General features: G+C 38.1%; 1 protein-coding gene across 6 annotated transcripts in view; it reads left to right on the top strand.

Moving 5' to 3' along the window:
- Window positions 1-18,778, top strand: part of MSRB3 (methionine sulfoxide reductase B3) — a 216,905-nt gene that overhangs the window by 194,297 nt on the left and 3,830 nt on the right. For all 6 annotated transcript variants that reach the window (XR_007919714.3, XR_016216840.1, XR_016216841.1 and 3 more), the window contains one exon: window positions 10,860-10,957. Coding sequence is in view for 3 of the 6 variants with exons in the window: in XM_008256743.5 (XP_008254965.3) it covers window positions 10,860-10,957 (98 nt within the window). In the remaining 3 variants the exon portion in view is untranslated. The remainder of the gene's footprint in view (window positions 1-10,859; window positions 10,958-18,778) is intronic.

Below are 18,778 nucleotides of genomic sequence, written 5' to 3' on the forward strand. Positions count from 1 at the left end.
AGATAACCTGACTGGTACATCTCTATAGTTACATCTTCCTCCTCTATATCCTTATCCATGATCTTGTTGTCTTTTAAGTTCTGATGACTTTCACATCTGTATGTTTAGCTTAGGTCTCTTTCCAAGACCACATATCCCTCTGCCTCCTAGATAGTTACACAGGAAACCGATTTTATGATTTTCCTCTTAAGAATATATGTCTAGCATTACCCATCTCATCATATAGGCGGGACACCCAGTAATAATTCAATACTGCCTTTCTCCTTCACTGCCTTGTATGTACCATAGTCATCAAGGTCACTGAATTCTGCTCTCTTAATGTCTCCATAATATCTTCCTTGCTCTCCAGTCCCATTGCAAATATCTTCATTTAAAAATTCATCAATTCTGTTGCAGTATATAGTCTTCCATCTGATATATTTGTTTTCATTCTCCCTCTCATTCCTCACCTTCTAGCCTGCTTCCAGAGACATCTTCCTAAAACTACAAATCTTAACATGCTAGTAGTTTGCTTACAAACCTTCATGTGGTCTCTCATCATCATGTCATCCAGAAAACCCCTAGCACTACCACCACCATTTAGAACTACTGGGTCACTTGGCAACAAGATGAAAGAATAAGGGTATTGGCAACCAAAATAAAATGAATGCTTGAGTAGTAAATTGAATTGAAATTTTATTAGCATTTCCTATCTTTATGAATTTGAGTCTATGGATTTAATGCTGCTTTTCATTTATATTCTAAACTCCCTGCTTTTCAAGATAAGTATTGTAAGTATAAATTTTATTCCAGGTACTGCTTAGTAAATCTCAATGAAGCATGGGAAAATGTTTGCCAAAAGCAATGATTTTCTTCTTGTCATAATTACTGTGGAATAGTTTGTCTCTTGAAACCATTGCTTGTTTGCCATAATGGAATCATGTGATCAGCATATAGGAAGATACTTGTCCTTATATTTGCAATGGCAAGAGAAAAGAAATACCATATATTCTCAAACCATATCAGATAATCACATCCAAACTTGAAAATTAGTCCAATTCCTTCCACACTGCACCAGTCAGTGAGGAGACTGTTCTGATATGCTGATTCTAAGTCATGCAGCATTGCAGATATCACGCAAGTAAATGTTAACCACATACAGTTGGGCCATAATCTGTTTCTAGCCACAGAGTTAAATCTGATCAAATTAAAACTACTGAGCTTTGCATTGATTTTGATATTTTTCTCAGTAAGGTAAAAAAAAATGGTAATGTAGTTGTGGTAAGTAAAAAAATTATGATGCCTTAAACCATTTGTTTCTTCACATAAAATATTATATCAGGAGTCTAAAATCTATAGTTTATTAAAAAGAAATTTCAGTTTCTTGTTCACAGTGGTAGACTGAGCATACATGTTTTTTTCCCTCTCTCCAAAGGGATCCCCTTTGATACAAGACTAAGGGGAATAAGGAAAAGAAGGAAGTGAAGGAGAAGGGTAAAAGGAAACAGAAAAAAAAATCTATTTCAGAGAACTGGAGTGGTGTAGGGGATCTTGAGCAGACAAGAAAGTTTAAACGGTATTTCCAAGAGAAAAGAAAATGGTTGGAAATGCATTAATGGGTATGACTGATTAAAGAAAGCTACAGACTATAAAATATGTACAAAAGTTGTTTCAGAGATGCCCATCAGAGTTACCAAAAGGCTCAGAGTGCAGAATCAACAAAAGTAGAATGGTTGACAACCAGGTGTTTAATTGAAAAATCTAAAGGATGACTCAATCAGTTTTACATATCCCTCACCTTCATATTTACTGTGAAGGCAGTGAACTGGAAGACTGCTCTCTTAAGATGTATAACAGTCTTGCTGGGGGAATGGAGGCAGCTGCTGGGTGTTGGTTTTCCAGAATAAACCATTTCTCATTCAGGTATTGCATAAACCCCAGGAGAAACCCTTGTCTCTGAGCAAATAATAACAGAGTTCCCAGAGCTCCCAGGCAGCTTTCCTATACAGAATTGAAGACTGCTAAGGAAATAAACCTATGCTAGATCTGAGGACAGAGGGAATCTATGTCAGACTGTAGGAGATGACCCATACCTGAAATGGGAACTGTCAATCAGGGATCACCACAGACATACAGAGCAAACCAAGAGCCTAAAACAAAAAACCAAGATAAGAATAATTGATGCAGAGAAAATAGAGGTGTTTTAGAAAATGACTTAAAAGGTAAAATAAAACCACCTTCTAATTCATAGTCTCAGAGATATTTGGAAAGCTATTTCATTGATAAAATAAGATAATAATGTAAAAAAAAAATCAGAGGAAAGAACAACCAGAGGCTAAGCATAGTGTGAAAAAATGTTACCTGCCACAAAATGCCATTTATATAAATTTTTTTAAAAGATTTTATTTATTTATTTAAGAGGTAGAGTTGCAGACAGTGAGAAGGATAGACAAGAGAGAGGTCTTCTGTCCGTTGGTTCACTCCCCAATTGGCTGCAACAGCTGGAGCTGTGCTAATCCGAAGCCAGGAGCCAGGGGCCTTCTCCTGGTCTCCCATGTGGGTGCAGGGGCCCAAGGACCTGGGCCATCCTCCATTGCTTTCCCGGACCATAGCAGAGAGCTGGATTGGAAGAGGAGCAGCTGGGACTAGAACAGGTGCTCATATGGGATGACGGTGCCGCAGGTGGAGGAGTAACCTACTGAGCTATGATGCCGGCCCCATAAGTTTTTAACTATCTAAAACAAAATATTATTTAGGGATATAGACATATGTAGGAAGTGAAAGAAAACAAGTATGGAATAGAACATAAACGAATATACTTGCAGCATCAGGAAGTATAGGAGTAGGGAAGGTTGGAGGTAGATCTGGCTGTAATTATAATATTTTGCTTTACTAGAAAAAGATAAAAGAAGAAAAACCTGAAGCAAATATGGAAAATAGTGTTATCTGGTAAATTTGAGTAGTTAATATCTGTTAAATCATGGATGCCTATTTTGTATACTTTCAGTTGTATGAGGATACTTCAGGGAATTTGTGGAAAGTAGAATTAAATGATAAGTTTATTTTGATGTGAAAATAAACTTACATCCATGCATATGGGTGGGGAGGGTCTTCAAAAGTTCATAAAAAATGCATATTTGACAAATCTATGCATGGATTTCAAAATTTTTTACATCAAAATAGAGTTATCTTTTACTTCTATATTTCTGTGTATTTTTAAATTTTTTTATTATTTATTAGAGAGACAGAGTTATAGACAGAGGGAAAGACAGAGAAAAAGGTCTTCCATCCACTGGTTCACTTCCCAAATGGCCGCAATGGCCGGAGCTCAGCCAGTCCGAAGGCAGGGACCAGGACCTCTGGGTCTCCTACACTGGCACAGGAGCCCAAACACATGGGCCATCTTCCACTGCCCTCCCACGCTACAGCAAAGAGCTGGGTTAGAAGAAAAAGAGCAACCGGGACATGAACCAACACTCACATGGGGTGTCAGCGTTGCAGGTAATGGGTCAGCCTACTATGCCATAGTAGTGTCAGCTCCATCTATGAACTTTTTAAAAAGATTCTTTTTTTATTTGAAAGGCAGAAGAATAGAGTTTCTGCCTGCTGGTTCACTCCCCAAATACCCATAGTGGCCAGGACTAGGTCTGACTGAAGCCAGGAACAGAGAACTCAATCCAGATCTTCCATGTGGTTGGCAGGGACACAACTACTTGAGCCATACCTGTTGCCTCCTAGTGTACACATTATCAGGAGGCTAGAATCAGGAGTCAGATCTGGAACTCACACCCAGCCACTTCAGTAGGGTACATAGGCTTCTTAGGGGGCATCTTAACTGCTAGGCTAAATGCCTGTCCCTCATGAACTTTTTAAAGTGTCCTCATATTAGAAATATTTGTAATTAAAAACCAAACATTGAAATTTTGAGTTGCAAAAAGTTCCATATAAAATGTGGTAAGATAATGATCCAAACCAAAAACAGAAGGAAATGTGGTATACCTTTTAACAAATAATACAGTGTAAGAAAGAAAAAGCTGTTTGCCTTTAAGCAGCCTGGTATTATGTCCAGTGACTGGAGATAGAAACAGAATCCTAGCACTGTTTAGCTCTGCAGTAAGCAAGATGTAAATATCATAGTAATATAAATGCCATTTATTAGTTCTTAGCTCTTAGAATTTGTAGATAAAGAATGAATATTTCATCATGATTGGCCCTTGGAATGTAGGGGGAAAGGGAAAGGGTAGGTGGGAGAAGAATGTTTTATGGAGTCCATTGATATCTCAAGGCTGTTTTATAGAGTCCAGTGATATCTCAATTTACAGAATGTCCATGTGTTCATTTGTTCATTCCTCAGATAGCTCTTTGACTATCTGTTATGTAACAAGCAATAATTCAGGTGTTGCACAACACAGTGGTAGATAAACTCTCCATTTTTATTAAATTACATTGTAATTAAAGAGGCAGATATTATCAAATGAAATTTTAAAAGGATAAAAATTAATATATTATCAAAAATTGGAAAAGGGAGGGGAAATGAGATTAGTGTTCATATGAATACTTAGTCATCACCTTTCCTATGAAGAAATAATTTCATGGGGCTGGCATTTGGCCTAGCAGGTAAAGCTGCCATCTCTGATGCTGGCATCCTAGATGGGTGCCAGTCCCTGTCCTGGTTGCTTCACTTCTGATCCAGCTCCCTGCTAAAAGCAGCACAAGATGGCCCAAGTGTTTGGGCATCTGCCAATCATGTGGGAAGCTCCTGGCTCTTGGCTTCAGCCTGGCCCAGCCCTAGTGATTGCAGCCATCTGGGTAATGAACCAATGGATGGAAGATCTCTGTGTGTGTGTGTCTCTCCCTCTCTCTTTGCCTCTCCCTCTGTGTGTATAACTCTTTCAAATAAATAAATAAATCTTTAAAAAAAAAGAAATTCATAATGTCTAAAACAGCATTCTCCAATGGTGATAATACCCCATATCTTGTGGTACCTATTATGGTAGACTATTAAAAACTTACATGTGGCTAGTGTGACTAAAGAACTATAATTTTACTTCATTTGAAATATAAATGTAATTTATATTTAGTTTGTGACATGTGGAATGTGGAGATTTAAAATGAAGGAATCAAGAGATAGCAGTATAAGCACATTTTGTAGAATTAAACAGAAACCCGGGCTGGTGCCGTGGCTCACTTAGTTAATCCTCTGCCTGCAGCACCGACATCCCATATGGGTGCCCAGTTCTAGTCCTGGTTGCTCCTCTTCCAGTCCAGCTCTCTGCTGTGGCCCAAAAAGGCAGTGGAGGATGGCCCAAGTGCTTGGGCCCTGCACCCGCATGGGAGACCAGGAAGAAGCACCTGGCTCCTGGCTTTGGATTGGCACAGCGCCGGCCATGGCGGCCATTTGGGGAGTAAACTAACGGAAGGAAGACCTTTCTCTCTCTCTCTCTCTCTCTCTCTCACTGTCTGTAACTCTACCTGTCAAAAAAAAAAAAAAAAAAAAGAATTAAACAGAAACCCTATTAACTGTGGTTACCTTACGAGGAGGGGAATTGAAAGATAGTATTTCATTATGAGCATCTTGCAGCATTTGATATTTTTACTGTATGCATGTATTTTGCTTATCATTATATAACTTTTTGGATTACTATATTGCAACCAAATGGGTCTTTAGGAAGAATAGAAATCTGGTGTTTTTTTTTTTTAGAAGATTTATTTATTTATTTGAAAGTCAGAGTTACACAGAGAGAGAAGAAAAGGCAGAGAGAGAGAGGTCTTCCATCCGCTGGTTCACTCCCCAATTGGCCGCAATGGCCGGAGCTGTGCCAAACTGAAGCCAGGAGCCAGGAGCCAGGAGCTTATTCCGGGTCTGCCATGTGGGTGCAGGGGCCCAAGGACTTGGGCCATCTTCCGCTATTTTCTCAGGCCATAGCAGAGAGCTGGATTGGAAGTGGAGCAGCCAAGACTGAAACTGGCGCCCATATGGGATCCCAGCACTGCAGGTGGTGGCTTTTTCCTGCTATGCCACAACGCCAGGCCGAGAAATCTGTTTTTAAATAAGATAAAAGTTATACTTGAGTGTCAATTCAGTGAGATTATTTAGCAAGAATCAGGGCTCTAAACTTCAATTTTTGTTAGCAGAGAGGCCTTCATAGAGTTTTATTACTTCAAATAGCTAAAAAAGTAAATTTTAATCATATTTCAATTATGGAGAACCTAAAAGCTAAAAATTTCAAAATATGGCCCTAGAGTTATAGAGCCATGGGAACTGATACACACATACAAAAAATATTGACCTGGACCTGCATCTCCAGCTTGTCTTACCAAAACTATGCTCAAATTTATATTATCATAATTAAACTATAACTCAAGTTTGGGATACATTGTGCTTAAGCTTATTTTATATTTGAAGATGAAACTTTTTGCAGTTACCTTTCAGTTCATATGCTCTTATTCATAGGTAGTTTCTTCTTTGTTTTGATGGGTCACGTAAGTAACTTGCTGAAATTTCCAAGTTGTGTTTCAGTATGTGGGGAAGATGTACAGGAAGTTAAAGGTGTATAGGGATGCTTGTTAAATTAAGAATAGGGGAATGAGGGCCCATTTTCTAGACATGGTGCAGATAGAATTGACTTCAACTTGTTTATAGTCTGTTGCTAACTTTAACAACTTGTTTCAAAGATTTTTGAGAGGAAGGAGGAGGATGTTGAGCTAGAAAGCTGAGAAAGTTTTTCTCAGGTGTCAATAAAACACTACTTGGGGGAAGTTTTGTCACTGTTCAATTATGGATTTGAGTAGACTCAGAGCAGCTTTATTAAGGTACATTTGGAGGAGATTATTATTTTTACCACAATCTAAAAAACTCTGCCCTAGCATAGATGTAGTAGGCAACAAGGAAGTGCCACTAATAATCTGCATCATTTGTTCTTCTGTTAGAGATGGAAATAGCATCTGAATTCATTTCATCATTTGCAAGAAATATTAAATTATAGCTGCAGATTAATGTGTTCCCTGGTTACAAAAATCTAAAGCAGAACTACCATATTCCATCTTGTCTGCTTTGATACTGCTTGTATTTATTTGCTATCTGGAGATGGGAATTCTTTGAGGAGAGAAACTATTTATTGAAAATACAATATTTGTGATAATAATAGGCTAATATCTAAAAAGCACAGTTTATGTTCTTTGACATGAAATGATAAGAGGCCCCAAATCCAACCTCATCAAATAGAAACAAAGGGATGTGTTGGGGGTGGGGTGAGCCAACTCTGTTTATACAGGTTTTCACATGACTTTTCTTTTAAAAAGTGCATGGAATGCATCCAAAACAAATAATATTTTGTTAGATGAGAAGACCAAAAGGAAAATCCTAGAGAAAGGAGGATGGATGATCTTTCTTTAATGTCAAAACTGACATAAACACACTCCCCTTCCCCCACCCTTTTGCTCAAGATAATTTTCTCAACAAGACGCAGATTGCTTCAGTCTTTCTCTATCACCCTTTGAAGCACTTTCCTTATTATTAGGAGTGGGGGCAGGGTTTCCTTTGAGGATTTTTACAGCATTGAAGAGTTCCTCCTTTAAATACTTTCACATGATGAGGGAATTCCGCTTTCAAAGTGCTGTCATCACTGTGCCGCCTTTGCCATAACACAGTTTACTCTTGGGTGAGGATCCTTCTTAGTTGGATTGTCACTAAAACTTACCTTTCTGATAGATTCTCTTTTGGTAGAGCTTCACTTTTTCTGAGACCTAGCAAAGCAACTCAGCGTTTTCCTTTGTTAATCTTGTTGGTAAAGTTAGCCATGGTTCTCTTTTGAGATGTGTTCCATCACATGGGGTTCTAATTTTCAACATGGTTTCTGTCATCAGTCTCCACTAATTAAGATTTGGGTGACATGCTGATACTCTGTTTTGAAAACTGCATTTCTCCTATAATGCAAAAAGACTGGGGAGTCCTGAAATATATCTTTACTGACTTTTTTTTTTAGTGCTTCTTCCATTGTTTCAGCAATGCCACCATAAACAACAAAGAAACTATTCAATGTCAACAATTTCCCAGAAACATTGAAATCTTTTAAGAACCTCCACTTCATTTCACCCTAGCTGGCCCAGTTCTATTTTTTAATACATTTTTTTTCTGAAAATTCTGTAAATTTTATTTCAGGTAGACAAAATGTACAGTTATATGGGTTAGCAGTTTATTTGAAAGTAATTCCCTTGCCCCAAATCTTTAGTAGGTGGTGATTCACAATTAATTGGAAAGAATTAGAATTAAACTCCAGATATAGTTTTCTGAATGTTACTGCATCAGGGTGAGTTTCTACATCTTTGTAGTTGTTTTTGGATAAATAATTAATTGTTGTTTTGGGTAAATAAGTAATCAATTATATCTCAAACTAAATTATATCATTTATATCATAATTCCTATACTTTCCCTTTGAACAGCTTGGCCATTAGAAAGTGAGAGAATCCATATTATTTAGGATATACTCATTATTTGGCTTATTTGCTTTCACCCAGAGATCCTTAAGTGCAACAGTACAACAATCAGCTAATCCAGGCAGGACAATAAAGATATTTCTTGAAACCTGCAACTTCCTTCCTGCCAGAGTGTTCAAAAGACTTCTGAGTCTTTTATTGAGGAAGAAAGTGGAACATAAGAAAAGAGCCCTAGACCAAAGTCAACATCCAGGTTCTAGTTTTGGTTCTGCTTCATACTGCCTGTGTAACCTTAGCAAGTAACTTATCCTTTGGCCTATTCCCACACCCTTTACCCCTGCCCCTCCCTCACAAATAACTGTGAAATGAGTGATTTAGCTGATCTTCATATTTCTACCATGGTAAATACGTGGTAAGGCTGTTTCTCCATCTCCATTGAGAGACTTAGTTACAGTGATTGGGCCAAGTTGAATACAGCAGTGAGAAATGAGCATAGATATTTGTTAGTCTGTAAAACAGGAGTCTTATTTCCTGTGGGACTCTGTAATATAATTATTCATTCTCATTACTTATTTAAGGCTAACTGGAAGTCAACTTAATTAACATTTGAGCTGTATCTTTGTGCTGAAGACCATGATAGGCAGTGAGAATACATGGGCTAGTGAGTTCCTTACTTTCAAGATAGTCAACTTCTAGTCATAAGGGAAGCATGAAAATAAATGTCACAAATCGAGTGTAATAAATAGACAAGACAAATATATACATATATATAAATAGTACAGAGGTAGCACAGAAGAAAACATGAATAGATACACACATGTATATATTTCTCTCTACATATTTTGAATTCTAGAAATAGGAAAATGTGTATATGTCACCTCTTTACTGCTGAGCCAAATATGTCGCCCCATAACATTAGTTGTCTTAAACAATCAAATTATGCAACGGAAGATTTAAAAATAAAATACAGAATGTTTTATTTTTTTCTCATAGATTAATGACTTTATTTTTCAATGTCCTTAAATATCAGCATTAAACCTGTCTTCACTGTCTTCACTATGGTACTCTGTCTCTGAACAAACAACCTAAATATATCAAGTCATCATTATAAATAATACAGTCTAGAGTATATTTAAGTTCTCTTCAGAATTTAGAAAATAGGAAGAAATGGGTTTTCTTAAGATGCTATTAGTCTCAACATAATTAATTTTTGTGAAATGGTATAGTCCAAAGGTTACAGCTTTCCTGGTGATTTGTAGCGATCTTGAGCTGCAATCAAGGAATTGGAAACTGTTTTAACTCCTGTTGTTAAATCTGGCACTGACTATGAAATTTATGCTGTTGTGTAGTGAGGGATGGGAGAACTTGGGGGAGTTTATAAAAACGTGGCTTGAGCTAATTTGTTTTGTTTGAAACTGGAAATCATATTGTTGAAGCTTTCATTCTGTTTTCTTTCAATGGGTGTATTCACACAAAGCACTGTCTTTCTAAAAGGCTTCCTCTTTTCTTTAGGAGTAACTTTGGCTTCTGGAAGAAAAAAAAAAAGAGTTGCACCAGCAATTCAGCAATCTAGCACCTCTTTCATCATTTGGGGGATTCAAGCTTCAGTTCAGTAACTCCAGATATATTTTTGGGGAACTCAAAAACATTCTCATAAGTACTGAACACAAAGCGTGACTGTACACTCAAAATGTTTGTGCCATCTTATGGCCTATTTACCATTGAGTTTTTTAAAATGTGCATATATTTTTAAAAAATCATTAGAATAAATGAAAATTGGAACAAGATGCTCTTTGAGAGAAGGTGCTACCTAGAGAGGCCAGAGTAATGTGCTCTGTGGGTCTCCCAGGAAGGGAGCAAGATTCTTGCCTGTAAAATAGAAGCTAGATTTTTTTAGATGCTTTATCCCAAGAAATTAGATTAAGCTGGAAACAACAGGATATTAATCTTTTTAATATTCTAATCACCCAAACTAAGTAATAAAAGAGCTTTCCTTCTAAAGAAGCATGGAATAGTTTTGAAATTTGACAGAAAAAATTGATTGTAACTTGAAAACATCATAATGGAAGATTCATAGTGCTTCAAGGCCAGGCCCACTGACTATGTAATGAGAGAAAGGAGGTGAGAGAGCTTTCTACTTTGGGGAATGCTCTAGAAAACCACTGGAGAATCTGAGAATGTTTTATGAGCCACAAACCCCCAGTGCAGCTATAATCTGAATGTGAGGAAAGTGTTACTCCTAACAGATAACTGTGCTCCTGTAAACTGTGCTATCCTTCAACTTTTGATGCCCCCCCACTTTTTTTTTTTTTCAGGTTTAAAAAGTTAAGCGTGAGTCACAGAGAAGGGTTTCCACCATTTGATTAGCATTTTTTAAAAAGTCTTATTCTAACCGAAGACCATCTCTCCTCTCTCTTCTGGTTGTTGTTCCTGCTTTCATCCAGGTTGGCCTTCGTTCCATGATGTGATCAGTTCTGAGGTCATCACGTTCACAGACGACTTCTCCTATGGGATGCACAGGGTGGAAACCAGCTGCTCTCAGGTGAGTTAACCCCACCTGAAAACCATGTGTGCCAGTCTCTCTGCATTGCAAACACTTTCTGGACGCCTAATTGTACGAAAATATGGTAACTGGGCCAAGTGGGATAAACACACAAAGTGAAGTCTTAGAAAAATTCAAATAATATCTCAGCCTTAGGTGATTAGTAAGTCTAATGAAATGTGAATCGTGGCTTTGACACTATTAAACAGAACCACTGGTAGGAAAAAAAGTCATCTTCAGCGGACTCAATATGGGGGGGAGTAGGCTATTCTTGGGGTGTATGAAGATTTCATTAGGTGCCCGTACATAAGCTGATGTTTTGATAATCTCCCCTCCCTGTAGTTCTGTTCACCCCCTGTTCAGTCACAATGTTTCTAGTGGCAGTGATCCAGTCACAGGCAGTGGGGACTCTGAAGTGACTTTTCTGGACTCGTGTGAGGAACAAGGCTGAGAGAGAAGCTGTAGCAAGCAGAAGTTCAGCTCTGGCTATTTGAGGGAAGAGTACACCTGTGAGATAAGGGCACTCCTTCTCAGCTTCTTCAAGTATGTAGACTTATCTTCATTTCTAAGGATGTTCTGGTTAGTTCTGTCCATTGGATGGTAACCAAATTAATGCAGGCTCTCAGCGAGGAGGGCACAAAAATAGTTAATCCTTCAAGAGATGAACTTGTTAGTATTTTGTGCTTAAAACCAGACACAGTTAGAAGCCTTTGACGCAGTTTCATGTTCTATAGCAGCTCATCCTGTTCTTCGAACCTGCTTTAAATAAGAGACATGTAAAGTTTGAGGGTGGTGGCATTGAAATGCACTGATACAACAGGGTATTTTGTTGAGGAGATTTCCATTGCACCCCTCAGAAGTCAAGGGGCACAGCCAGGCAGCTCTGATAGTGAAGTGGTTGCCACACACAGCCTTCCTCAGGATTCCTCTACTTGCCCTTTACCCATGTTTCCTTAACCCCCTTCATCAGGGACAAGATATTCAGGGAGTAGGTGGAATATTTACTACCAAGTAGGGAGGAATATTGGTTTGAACTAATCATCTGATGAATTTCTGTCTTCATTTCTTTGGAGAAACAGAAAAGGCTGGCAAGTTAATTATCTTTCATGTATTAGGACAACTCACTCCCTTGAAAAGCAGGCTTTGTATTTTATCTAAATCACATTTTCAGCTCACTCTAGTTCTCAGATAGGAGTCTGCACATGATAGTGAGACTTCCTGGTCCTAGCTCTCACCCCAGAGATTATCATTTAATTGGACTGGGGGTAGTCTGAGCAGTGGCAGTTTTAAAAACTCCCTAGTGAGTGCTCACAATGACTCTATGAGGTGGGTACTGTTATTCTCCCTTATTTTACAGCTGAGGAAACTAAAGTACATAGAAGGGTAAGTTTTAAGTGACAGAGCTGAAACTTGCATTTAGGCTTTCTGGCTCCAAAGCTATTTATGGGACACAATAAGACGGCAGACCTAAGAAGATAGACGGATAGACTGGAAAGGATCATATAAAACTTTTTTTAAATCCCATGATCTCCTAGTGACTAGTTTAATTCAATCCAGTTCTGAATTCAATTGAATTTAATTGGTGATTTTATAACTATCACAGAAAGAAATTGAGATTATCTACTCTAAAACAAAAAAAAAAAAATTGGCAAGTGGTAATGATAGATGGGGTGGTACACAGTTAATTGTCATTTAGGTACAAGATACTTAATATACCTCCTTTAAGGCTAATAGAAAAGGCTGTTATGTAACTGCTACTTTGCTTTTCATTTGCTACTTTGCTTTGCATTTCATTTCATTTTCATTTCATTCATGCTGGGTGTTGAGGGCAGGGGAGAAGATCTTCCAACTGTTGGTCTACTCCCCAAATGGCCACAATGGCTGAAGCTGGGCCAGGCTGAAGCCAGGAGCCTGGAACATCCGGGTATGACATGTGAGTGGCAGGGGCCCAAATATTTGGGGCCATCCTCCACTGCTTTCCTAGGTGCATTATTAGGGAGCTGGATGGGAAGTGGAGCATATGGGACTGGAACTGTGTCTCACATGGGATGCTGATGTCAAAGGAAGCAGCTTAATCCTCTGTGTCACAATGCTGACCCTCAGAACTGATTTTCAGACATTGAGTCTTATGACAACTAAATTAAGAAAGTGCAAAAGAGTGAAATATTAATTTTCTTTAAGGTCCTCCTCTTTGATTTCCTTGTGACTAATTGTTATAATTCACAATTGGAATAAATGTACTCCTTGCTCTGGGCCAGCTGCAGAGATCACATCACTGGTAGTCAAGAACAGAGCAGTTTGAAGGTACCCTACAGTTACCAAAGAGAAATGAACCCTACAAATGATGTCACCACTAGGCAGCAGTCATAATATGATGTTGAGTTAAACCAGGCATAGCTCTTGGATCTTTGGTTAAAGGCCAGGATGACTAACTCTTGCTGTTCTAGGGTGAATTACTCTTGTCCTCAGAGTCTTTCTCTAGAAGTTGTGTGAAGAACTCACTCTGATCTCATTTGAATTTTGGACTTCTTTTCTGCCACCTTCACAACTCATATTCAGAAACTATCAGACCCTTTCTCAAAGATAAGTTTTAAATTTTAACAGAAGAAGGAAAAGGAGTTTTGTTCCATTAGGGTGTGTGTGAAAATATGTGCTTTATGAAGTGAGTTCTGTGTTGGAGACAGCCAGGTTCTAGCAGTAAAGACTGATAAGGTTTACTGGACTCTTCCTCCTGTGGTCAGAGCAAGGGATATCTGCCACTCACAATAACAGTGCACCAAATTCTAATGTGCAGGGAACTCTTTCACTCTCATTGTCTTGAATTTTTGTGTTTCACATACATTTATTTTCTATTTAAAAATATTTTAATTGCTTTTTTTCTTTTCCTTTTTCTCATGCATCTTTTTTACCTTGACTTCAAAAAATAGCCAATTTAATGGTTCCCATACCAGAGAAAACACTTGTGTTTTATTTCATAGTTTCTCATTCTTAGCACTGTTCTTCATTATCAGCTTATCTTCTTTTACTTAATATTTTTTCAGTTTATGTAGTCATTCCTAACAATTTCTCCCATTTGGTTTTCTTTTTCTTTTCTTTCTTTTTTCTTTTTTTTTTAGTGTTATTGTTTTGATAGTGAGATGTGTGTGAAACTTCTATCATTTGCTTTACTGCCTTTTAAAATTCTTATATTTTAAGTTCATGTCTTCTCTTTTCTCTGGACTATATTGCATCAATGTGGTTTGTGTTATGAAGACACTCTTAGAAGCTTTTAGTATCTCATATACACTCTTGGTTGAATATACTATATGAACTGCTTCTTTCCTTTTGGTAATGATGGAATATCTAAGTATGAAGATGATCCTCTTCTTACCAGCTTCTGCGAATGTGCTGAGCTTCTGTGAACAAAACAGAGGACCCAATCTGTTTGCCTGGGAATATAGTGACATTTCACTGGTCTGTGGATCCCTAATTCTTGTTTGGGTAATAGGTTTCTTTTTGTTTTTTAATTGTGGTGCAGATCACACTATTCATACATTGAACTGGGATTCCTATTTGGGTAGGACTTGTAGACATGCTGGGAGCCAGTGGCCGCTCACCTTTTCACGGTGCGTTATAGCTTTTTCATGTGCCCAGTGACTTCTCAGGTAGTAATGTTTCTAGTAAAGTTTTATTGAGAAGAGTGAAGACTGGTTCAGTCCTGTCATCACTTTTCTGAGTTTTGTAATCAGGTCCTACTTAAAAAATTGTCATATAAGAAGCCTAGTTCACTGCCTGATCCTTGAGTTGACAACACAGAAAACAAGCAAGGAGAATAGAGTATCTGTTGCCTCCATTCTTATTGCATATGGAAGAAATAGATTATTCTGTGCATGCATTTTTTCCCCACAATAGTAGTTGTTTTCTTTTGCTGTTCTACCTATGAATTTAGGAATTGCATTCAGATTATAGCTTCCAAAGAGTTTCTCAAGTTTGCCAGTTCTGGTAGGAACACACATCCTCCCTCAGCTGCAACCAATTCCTAACAATTTTCAGTTAATGAAGAATTTTACTTAGTTTTATTTAATTTGTATTTTTGGCTACTGTTAAATACATGGCTGCTATTTCAGTTTACTGGCTGCTCTGAGTAATTGTTTGACAGATTCTCAATCTTCCAACCCCAGCCTGTTGAGCAATGCTTTTTCAGGGGTTTAAATTCAGTGCAAAGAGTTCATATTTGTATGGTTTAAGTTGTAGTTCAGTGTAGTAAGTTTGTCCTGAAAACATTTGGAACATTCTTCCTTCTTCAGATAAAATTTTACATCTGGAGCAAATGGGAGATGAATAAATCACTTAACTTTCTGTAATAATCTTCAGGGAAACCATCAGATACCTGAGTTTCCCCAAGTTGGAGTCTATTTATGGCTGCTGTTACTATGGATGGACTCTATGGTAGAGTTCCTTAACTTTGCTTGAGGTTCTTAACCAAATCAACAGAAAAGTAAATATGCATCAATACAAAGAATTTTTCCGAAGTTTAGCAGTTTTTGGTACATCCTTGAACCTTATTAATCTTCTGCAGATGACAACTCATATATTACTGATGATTAAAGATACCCATGTGTTACAGGGGGCTCTCAGACTCACAGCCCATCTCTCTTTTTCTTGATCTTTCAGTAAAATCCTAATACTAAACTGGTGACTTCACAGTCATTTCCTTGGCAAAAGATTAATATCAGAAGTACAGAGGAAAAAAGCCCTTACTTATACACAAGTGTCTTCAATAACAGTGGGAGAAAACAGAGTACTACTGGCAAAGTAAATTGCTTTTCTTCTTAAAAGTGTTTTCTCTTTCTCATCCTGCCCCATGTGCCCAAGTGTAAAAGCCTTGCTTTGAAAGTGCTTCATGCTGTACATCAAACACTTAAGAGAAAATGACAATAATAAAGCCCAAAAATCCTAGGGCTAGCTAGGAGAAAACCCTCCAGGACAGTGGGAAATACTTCAGTGCAGAAATATGGAACAGTGTTGAATACACTGCATTTCTCATGTACACAATTGAGAATCACAGTCAGATTTTAAGGAATTATGTTAAGTTTGAAGCTCATTCACTTTTTCAGAGGAGTCATTTCCCTAGGTTCTCAGCCTGTTCTTTAGTTGACAACTTTTCTAACTGGGAGGCTTAGTTAATAAAGGATTCCTGTGGAAATTAATATTTTTCTTCCTTTGGAACTATTCTCTCACACTTGTTTAGCCTGAGGACTAGAGTATTAGGTATAGTTCATATTTACCTGTAAAATACAATAAAATACCTAGCCATTAAAAACAACTTTGAAAATGCACACCAAAGATTCTGTCCTGAAATAAATCATTAACAGCAGGTTTCACAGATTTCTTTATCGGGTAACCAGTTTGTTTCAGTTACAACCAGGTGTGCTGAGAGATCCCAACATATTGCCAGTTGGCTGGAGCCAGGGAGGCAGAGCTCACAGGCAGCTAAAGAAACAATGCATCACTGACAACTTCCATTCATCATTGCAGCCTGTGGCCAGGGCTAGAAGGCTGGAAAGAATGGGCTCCATGTGCGTGCCCCTCAGGGAGGAACCTTCAGGGCTTATGCACTTTGGATAGAAACTGGGTAATAGTTTTTTATGGGAGACGAGGTATACCTGCGAAGAAGCACAAATGGCACTAGGTGGTTCATCTTGTCTCAGACAAATGGCCTCAAACTTTACAGGCAGTGGGGTGAGCATTTCTGTGATCGGCACAAATATACTACCTGTCAAAAAAATATACATAATCATCTTTCTATGTTTTTAATGTTGCTCCTCCCTGGGTAATCTAAGCCTGGTGAGAATCTTCCAGTACACCCTGTAGCAAACGTGTAGTGAAGCTATCACTATCATTTTTTTTTTTTTTTGGAACTCACACTTTTTCTGAGAATTTGCCTCATTCATTCCCAATCCATAAATTTGTTTGTAAGTGATTTTTGTTTCTTTTTCCTAACTGTAATTTACCCTCCTCATCTCCCATTGTCTTTTTCCTGGATTAGGGGCACATTTATAATCCTTAGGTGTTTTTCCTTCTGGTTAAACAGAAGACTTGTTCCAGCTTAGCCAAAAAAAGCCTATAAATTGGAAATCAATTTAATTCAAAAGATTTAGTTACTGTTATTTGTATTTTTAGAATATGCCTTGGGATAAGAAATCCATGTAACTTACCGCTAAATGGCTTCAAGTGTATCTTTACTATACTTTGGTTTTGGGGTTAAATAGAACTGCTTTCTAGATATGCACAAGAGATGTTTAATAAAAGTAATAATTATTTTGCCAGATAGCTGTATTCTCTCATAAAATACACACACACACACACACACACACACACACTCCCACCCCCCCCCCCTTACCTAAGGCTTTTATGTGAAAGGTTCACTTCTTAGCTGCCAAGCCATCAAAGTGCAGGAGCTGCCTGTGAGGTTAACAATCATGCCCATATCCTGGTTACCAAAAGCTCTTGTTCCTGCTGGCCAGCACCCTGGCTGTTTGGCAAGCAGAAATGAGTGTTTTCCTGTGTCCATTGGGTAAGCGTATGTATTTTTACTGGTGCATCTTAGCTGTGATGCTTGAAAATTTGGCCTCAATTGTTTATAGAAAGGAAAAGCAATCTGAGCTGTCAGCCTTGATATTACCTAAACCTATGTAGAATGTGGGAAAAATAATGCAAGATTTGTTTTTTTAGGCCTGTTTCATATTTTCCAGGCAATAGATCAAATCAGTTCAGGGTTTGTTTTCAGTTCTTTAATAAGCTGACACAGTGTGTTGGCAGCACAATAAGAGTGGACTTTTAACAGGGAAGTGCCATCTAGTCAAAGTTGCTATTTGTGCTATTCATTAATCACTAGGGAACTCTCGAGAATTGAGCTTAGCACTTTCAATGGGGAAACTGAGATTCTAGTTCTTGCCATTGTAACAAGCACCCTTCCTCATTTCTCTTTTGTCATCTCCATTTGGTGCCTTAACTTGTCTACTTTTTTCTCCTGTAATTTATAAGTGTTCTGTATGCTCTAACAGTACAGTGAAAAGGATTATGAAGCTCTCTCCATGCCTTTTCTGTCATGTATTTACCTAAATCTTGATTCTTTCTACTCCTTAAAATGCTCTCCGTTAGATACCTATTTCCTTTCTGTAGGTTTTTATTCCAAAGTCATGCATGGAGAATGTCTAAACCTTCCTGTCTAAAAAGCACCAAACCCTGACCCTTCTGCATATATATATATATATATATACACGTTCCTTTTTTTCCCTCTCCTTAGCATTGATTTCTGCCTACCATGTTTTACAGCTCACTTACTCACTTGTGTATGATCTGTTTCTGCCACTAGAATGTAAGCTCTGTGCAGCCAGGGATTGTTGGATGTATCTCTAGAGTCCAGGACAGTGTCTGGCATGTAGTAGGCCCTCCAAAATATCTGTAAAATGAGTGAATGCAAGTCAGTTACCTTGGGCTTTAGTTTCTGTGTTCCATCATGAGCGATGTGTTTCCACAGCCTGTTTGAATGTAGTTCACCAATATCTCCATCCCCTTTACGCCTGTCCCTGCTGAGGAAGGGTGGGGGATACATGTTTGTAGTCCATCAGCTCCAGGAGCTATGCCCAGCATCGAAGCAGTTCATGAAAGGCTGCATTCAGTGAGCAGTCTTTTTGGAGAAATTTTTCTCTGGCTTGGATGTCTTTTTAAACACCATCCTAATCAGCCATGTCTCATCCTGCCTCTTCTTCCCTGGATTTCTGGATAGCTGGTAACTGTGATTTTGGCTGAACGGCTTTTTCACACTTTATAGCTGTT

Source organism: Oryctolagus cuniculus, chromosome 11 (genome assembly GCF_051225735.1).
Source record: "Oryctolagus cuniculus isolate XC-2025 breed Fujian yellow rabbit chromosome 11, ASM5122573v1, whole genome shotgun sequence".
Classification (NCBI taxonomy): domain Eukaryota; kingdom Metazoa; phylum Chordata; class Mammalia; order Lagomorpha; family Leporidae; genus Oryctolagus; species Oryctolagus cuniculus.